This window comes from Enhydra lutris, unplaced genomic scaffold (genome assembly GCF_002288905.1).
Source record: "Enhydra lutris kenyoni isolate GAN:26980312 unplaced genomic scaffold, ASM228890v2 scaffoldscaffold16, whole genome shotgun sequence".
In the NCBI taxonomy this organism is placed as follows: Eukaryota; Metazoa; Chordata; class Mammalia; order Carnivora; family Mustelidae; genus Enhydra; species Enhydra lutris.
This window is the reverse complement of record NW_019154100.1, coordinates 23406298-23413007: the sequence shown is the minus strand read 5'-3', so window position 1 is coordinate 23413007 and position 6710 is coordinate 23406298. Positions and strand designations below refer to the sequence as shown.

The 6710-nt window shown below is 41.0% G+C and overlaps 1 protein-coding gene across 1 annotated transcript in view; it reads left to right on the top strand.

Annotated features, from left to right (window-relative positions):
• The first annotated feature begins 1808 nt into the window (after nt 1-1808).
• The window catches only part of LOC111147415 (translocase of outer mitochondrial membrane 7), a 9118-nt gene continuing 4216 nt past the window's right edge, over nt 1809-6710 (top strand). The window contains exons 1-2 of the mRNA XM_022503422.1: nt 1809-1978; nt 5230-5278. Coding sequence (XP_022359130.1) covers nt 1876-1978; nt 5230-5278 — 152 coding nt within the window. The 5' untranslated portion in view covers nt 1809-1875. The remainder of the gene's footprint in view (nt 1979-5229; nt 5279-6710) is intronic.

The window sequence follows — 6710 nt, the reverse complement described above, 5'->3', positions numbered from 1 at the left end:
CAAGGCTAAAGAAAAGGAATCAATCTCTCACTCAAGAGATAAAGTAGAGTTTCTGGACCTGTAAACACTCATCAAAGCCAGCTAAGTTCCATGCTCTCTATGAAGTTTTTTCTGATCGTCTCAGCTCACAGTGTTATCTCTCCCCTCCCCAGATTCATCTGCTTTCCCATCATATGTTGTGTACGACTTTATTATGGAACTTAGAACATTCACATTGCATTGGAATCATATTTACTCTTGCCTTTTCCACTCAAACATGAAATTCTTAAGTGCAATGCCTTTAAACAAAATCTTATATCTCTAGTTCCTAGCATATACTAAGACTCAATGTATGTTTGATGAAGGCAAATGACAGTTTTGTTCAGCTCAACTGACAGAAATGTATCCTTACTATGTATCAGGCATTTGGATAAAAAGATTAGAAACAGTTTCCTTAACTGTAAAATGCATGTATGTATATATTGTAGTTCTCATTTTATAGATACAGGAGTCATAGGTTATTATCATGAAGATGAAATCAAGTACAGGAAGAGCCATAAAGCCAGGGAAATTTTCAGGTGCCACTGGGCACCTTAGGAATTTGACAGAAAACGTTATAACATATCTTGGGGGATAATCCAAGAAAAGCTTCAGGGACAAGGCCTTAGAAATCTCTTACAGCCTTAGAAATCGAGAAGTCCTATCTAAGATCAACAGCTCAAATAACAACAGTGGTCAGTCAGTTACTGAATCACAATTTGGGAATGCTGGCTTCACAGTAGAATCACCGGGGAAGGGGCGCCTGGGTGGCTCAGTGGGTTAAAGCCTCTGCTTTCCACTCCGGTCATGATCCCAGGGTCCTGGGATTGAGCCCCGAGCAGGGCTCTCTGCTCAGCAGGGAGCCTGCTTTCTCCTCTCTGTCTGCCTCTCTGCCTACTTGCGATCTCTGTCTGTCAAATAAATAAATAAAATCTTAAAAAAAAAAAAAAAAAGAATCATCTGGGAAACTTCAATGGCAAACCAATGGCCAGGTCCTATCCCTAAATAATCAGAATTTCTAGGAGTTTGTCCCAGCCCTAGTAGGTCTTTAAATCTCCTCAGTTGAGTCTAATGAGAAGCCAGGGGTGAGAACCCCTGAAATTCTAAACCAATGAGGACAAGATGGTTGAGCATGTTTGTCATTTCCCACTTACTCCTGTTGATCGTTGCAATGGGATCCCCCAGCTTCTTTGTAAAAGTGCAGATTTCCATGTGTAATTTCTCAAACTTTAAAATGCTGTCTAGTAATTTATAATGTTAAAAAAAAAAAATGAGAAAAACAACCAAACAGCGCGGGAGTCAAAGAAAGCATGGATAGGGGCCCTACTGGACACCAGTTCGTAACCTTCCTTGCAGTTCAGCATTCGCCTGAAAAAATTGATACTGAGAGAGGTTAATAACTTGTCCAAGACTACACAGCAAGACAGCGTAGAGTCAGGACTAAAATATACTCCTTTCGAATTTAATATTCCTCCTGTATCAGGCGAGGAACACTTGGAGGTGCACTTTAACAAATGGATAAGACTGTGGGAGGAGAAAGGGCGTTCAGGCTGAGGGAAGCTTAAGAACACTGCGTTCGGTATCCCACAGTCATCAAAAACAGGATTCTTAAAACGTAAGGAAAGTAAGGACGAGACTCCGACCCGGGAGAACCAGACACGCATGCGCCATCCGTAGGTGGTGACGTAGAGGGGAGAGGTAGGTCCGGACCAGCGGTGAATTACGACCTCTGCTGGCGACGCTCACGACTCCTGCCGTAAATGCCGTGTTCGGCGCCTGCGCATCTCCTTTCTTTTTCGGATTCCCTACGCGGCGGCTGGTGCTGAGGGTTCTCGCTACACCGCCCGGGTTGTCGCCATGGTGAAGTTGAGCAAAGAGGCCAAGCAGAGGCTGCAGCAGCTTTTTAAGGGCGGCCAGTTTGCTATCCGCTGGGGCTTTATTCCTCTCGTGATTTACCTGGGTCAGTAGGAGAAGAACCTGGGAGGAGCCGGGAGGGAAGGGTGTGCGGAGGCCTCGTCTCCCATTTTTGGCTTTCTAGGGCGGGAGAGCTAGACCCAACCACGCCGTGCACGTCCTTTGATGATGTTTAGTCAGTGGGGTCGGTCTAACCCGAGTTAGAGCTCTTGGTCTTTTATTTACTGTTTTTTATGGTCTTTAACAAATCACGTAATCCCGTTCGGTTTTTCCATCTTTAAAAATGGAGGTGACTTTTGACGATTGTTGGGAGAGTTAGACGACATGATGTATTTGAAAGCGACTCATTCACTCTGTCACTAGGTGGGTTTTCGGATATATTTGTTCTCACCTTTTCAGGTAGTCCTAAGTGGAAAGAGGTCTGTAGATCTCTTCAGTATGCCACTGCGTTGAAGTATGATTTTGACATTAGTTTTTGCATTTTTCTGCTGCTCCAGCTGTACGATTAAGATTTGAATGATTTTTTTAATAGATCCCATTTTATAGGTGAGGAAATCGAGTCATAGAGAAATATTGTTCATTGCTGAAGGCCACACAGCTGTTAAGTGGGGAGCTTTGAACTCAAGTAATGGTCCCTACTCTTAAGCACTATGCCATGCTCAACCGCAAACATTTGTAAGTGTTCCCGCAGATATTTTCAACTAAGCCTCCACACTGGAACTTTATCGCATTCCTTGCCAGAATAGATTTTTCGTTGTAATTTTTTTAAGTTGACGTATAATTGACACACAGTGTTTTAGGTGTACAGTGGAAAGGGAAAACGCCAGCTCCGTCATTTGGGCATCAAGTTTGAAATTTCCTAAAACTCAGTTTCATGCTTTAAAACCCTTTGATTTTAACAAGGTGCTGCTTCCTATTTATTTTAGGTGTCATGTATCGGTTCAAGATAAAGTATAGTCCCTCTTAGTCTTGACAGAGCGTTTGATTTTGCTGGATGTTTTCCAGGTAGCTGTGGCTCCCGATTTCTCCATGAAATGCAAGCCAGCTGGTAACCTGGGGATACTTGAGTATAAGGACTTAAAAAGATCTTTTTTCCTATCTCTTTCATATGCTTTTTTTTTTTTTAAAGCATATTCTCCCAGATTTTATCAATCTTGTGTAGGTGTCCAAGATTAGAGCACATAATTATGATACCCTGCTCTTATAGGCTCTGTTTCCCTTTCTCCCCTCTCCCAAGCTTTCACATAATGGTAGAAGGGGCTGTTTTAGCTAGTCAAACACCAGGTCTAGTTCTCCTTTGAGCCAAGAAAGGTAACGGACTTCGATCCTGCCCCATCTTTGTGCTTCTTTTTTCCACTGTTGTGTGTGGGGGGACGGGAAGAAGTCCTTCTTTAGTCTAATCTTGCTTTTTTGGTCCCTTTGGCTTCTTTGCTGCTCTATAATTTTTTACATCTACCTTTCCCTCCTCCTTTTTTTGTGATTCCTTTTCACAAAGCCAGAAAGCAGAAAGGTGTAGCTGTTTGCTGCCTTCTGTGTATCAAGGGCTTTGGTTTGAAGAGAATGGTTTTTTTTTTTTCCTTCTACCCTAGAGTTTTTCTTTTTGTGCACGCTGGCTATATTCTCTTTCTTAGGACTATCGTTATGGTGATTTTCATCCTAGCTTCCAGCTCGGGTTGAGAGTAATGTTAGAGCTATCTTTTTAGTACTTCTTCCTTGTTAATCATTGTCTTTTTCTTTTCACGTCATAGAAATTTAATTTCATGTCTAGTTCCCAGGTAGTTTCTTTTTCTTCTCCACCTCAGCGCTCACAAAAGCCTACAACTGGTTTGAATTTTTGGGGTAATTTAGGTTTATACATAACTTATAGGGCTTCAGGGCGTCTGTGGAGATATAGTGGTGTAAAGCAGAACAGATGGTAACATAATTAAAAAATGTTTGGACATTGACTAACACAAGATTTTAATGAATGACCTCTTGGAAGACCATTCTCCATGGTGTCTTGAATGTCTGTGAATCTTGTGAGCAGAGGTTCTGACCACCCTTTGTTCCATATTCTTTTTTTTTTTTTTTAATTTACTTATTTATTTATTTGACAGAGAGAGATCACAAGTAGGCAGAGTGGCAGGAAGAGAGAGGGGGAAGCAGTCTCCCCACTGAGCAGAGAGCCCGATGTGGGACTTGATCATGACTATAAGGACCCTGAGATCATGACCTGAGCCGAAGGCAGAGGCTTAGCCCACTGAGCCACCCAGGCGCGCCCCCTCTTTTTTTAACATTTATTTGACAGAGAGAGACCGCAAGAGAGGGAACACAAGCATGGAGAGTGGAAAAGGGAGAAGTAGGCTTCCTGCTGAACAGGGAGTGTGATTCGGGGCTCGATCCCAGGACCCTGGTATTATGACCTGAGCCAAAGGCAGACACTTAACGACTGAGGCACCCAAACACCCCTTCTGTATTATCTTCTTAAGGATGTTTGTGGAGTGAACAACTTTTGAAAAATAGTATTTCCTTTTAGAGCAAAGGGGAGAAGGGGAGACAGTGCTCACTGCCCATTACAAAAGACTGGTTCTCTAAACTCAGGGTTCATCTAAAAATGATGACATTCTGACTATAGTTACTGCTGGGAGTGATAAACTCTCCTCTCTGACTCAGGATGTTGTGTCTCCTACCAGCATCTGTGAAACTGGCAACCTACTTTGTTGTCTTGAGAATGGAGTAAAATTTCATATCCCCACAGTTCTTGATGCTAATTTTAATCAGCAAATTAGCATATATGTTATCCAGTTAGTGATAATCATACTTGTAATAGAAGTTTTGATTTAATTAGGTTGTTCAACAATAACTTGGTTTTTTTTCCCCCACTCTTTTTCTTCCAATCTTTGATTGCTTTATAAAAAGAGGTTTGTAGGCAATAAAATATTCTGTTTTTTAAAAATGTACGTCTTAAAAAAATCTTTTTGCTCTTTGTAGTCTTTTATCCAGGGTGATTTAGCAGTTGTGTCATGTTTTTTCTGGGTGATGAGTAAGAGTGACAGTGCATGCTAAGGGCTATAGTGCTAATTGTGTATGTAATAAGAGTAAGGTTATTTGTCCTCCCTACTGATTAGTCCTGGACATAATCTCATATTCTAGTTAAAATTCAAGACTGTTCTGTAGCACACAAGTATATTTAGACGGTGCTAGTAGATTATTCTAGCTACCCTAGGTTGATTTGAAAAGTTTTGGTGATAAATGTTTTGTCTGCTAGGGTTTTAATTGCTATTTATTCTCTTTCTCCTCCTTTCCTTTCTCCCCCAGGATTCAAGAGGGGTGCAGATCCTGGAATGCCTGAACCAACTGTTTTGAGGTACTGCTCTTACAAATAAACATTTCAGGGCAAATGTTCATCTCTTAGTCCTGAATCACCGGGAAGCAAAAGAGTCGTAGTGGTATTTATTGTAATGGAGCTATACTAGTCGGTATGGTTTTGGGCTTTTGCGGAACTGCATTCATTGCATACCAGTCTAGTTTGTGTTAGCAGGTAATTGCTTTCTCTCCCCTTCCTAGTTTGCATTTGCTATACCATATTATAACCATAATGAAACATATTTACAAGAAAAACAACACATTTATTATCCTACCACATTGAAAGGTGAATGAATTCTTTTTAATTACCCATATTTCTGTTTTATCTTCATTCAGATATGTACAGCCTTTTAGATGATTTTAACAAGAATATGTAGGATTTTATTTTCTTCACCTAAAATTACAGTTGATATCCCATATATTTTTAACTTGTTGATCACTTAGGTTTTTCAGTAGTTTACATTACAGTATAGTGAACATTTTTAGATAGTTTTTATAGGTTTTGATTTATTTCCTTATGAGAAATTCTCATGGGAATAATAAGTCAAAGTATGTGGACATTTATGACCCTGAAAATGCACTGTCGAATTGCTTTTTCAGAAGCAGTCTTGCCAGTGTTAGATAAACACTCGTGAACACACACACACACACAGACACAGGTACACACACTATACATAGTCTTGTACTCACAAGTATATGTATATATGTGTACTTGTGAAAGCTGTATGTGTACCTGTGTGCACATACATACATATAAAGGCAGAATCTGAGTGGGCAGGGTTGCTCTTTAGGAAGGACTGATTATTTGTGGCACAGTGATGGCCAGGACCTGCATGGGTGCTATGTGATTTCATCTTGATCCTCTGTCTTACAGACCTTGTGGATTGCCCTAATAGACTTTGTACTGGCTCTTCTAGGTTTTGTTTCTTCCAACTCCTACTCGAAGCCACTTGTTTCTAGAATGGGCAGAAAGTAATAGTAATACCTGTAACAGTTACCTATGATAGGTTAGCAACTGTTTTAGGTGCTTTATATCCAGTATCTCTAATTGTCACTTCGATACCACGGAGCAGGGTGGTGAAGTATGTCTGTCTCCAAAGCCTATACTTTTTCCACTGGGTCATGTGGGCTCCCCTAGCTAATCCTACCTTTTTTCTTAGCACAGTGCCATCCGATACAAAATTTCCTTCACCCCCTCTGCCTTACTGGCCTCTCCTTTCTCAGAGGAAGGGGTTTTTTCTCTTGTAAGTTTCCACTGTATGTGCCCTTGATTTGTCCATTTCTAAACTTTATTTTTTTATTTTTATTTTTTTTAAATTTCTTTTCAGCGTAACAGAATTCATTGTTTTTGCACCATACCCAGTGCTCCATGCAATACGTGCCCTCCTTAATACCCACCACCTGGCTCCCCCAACCTCCCCCCCCCCCGCCCC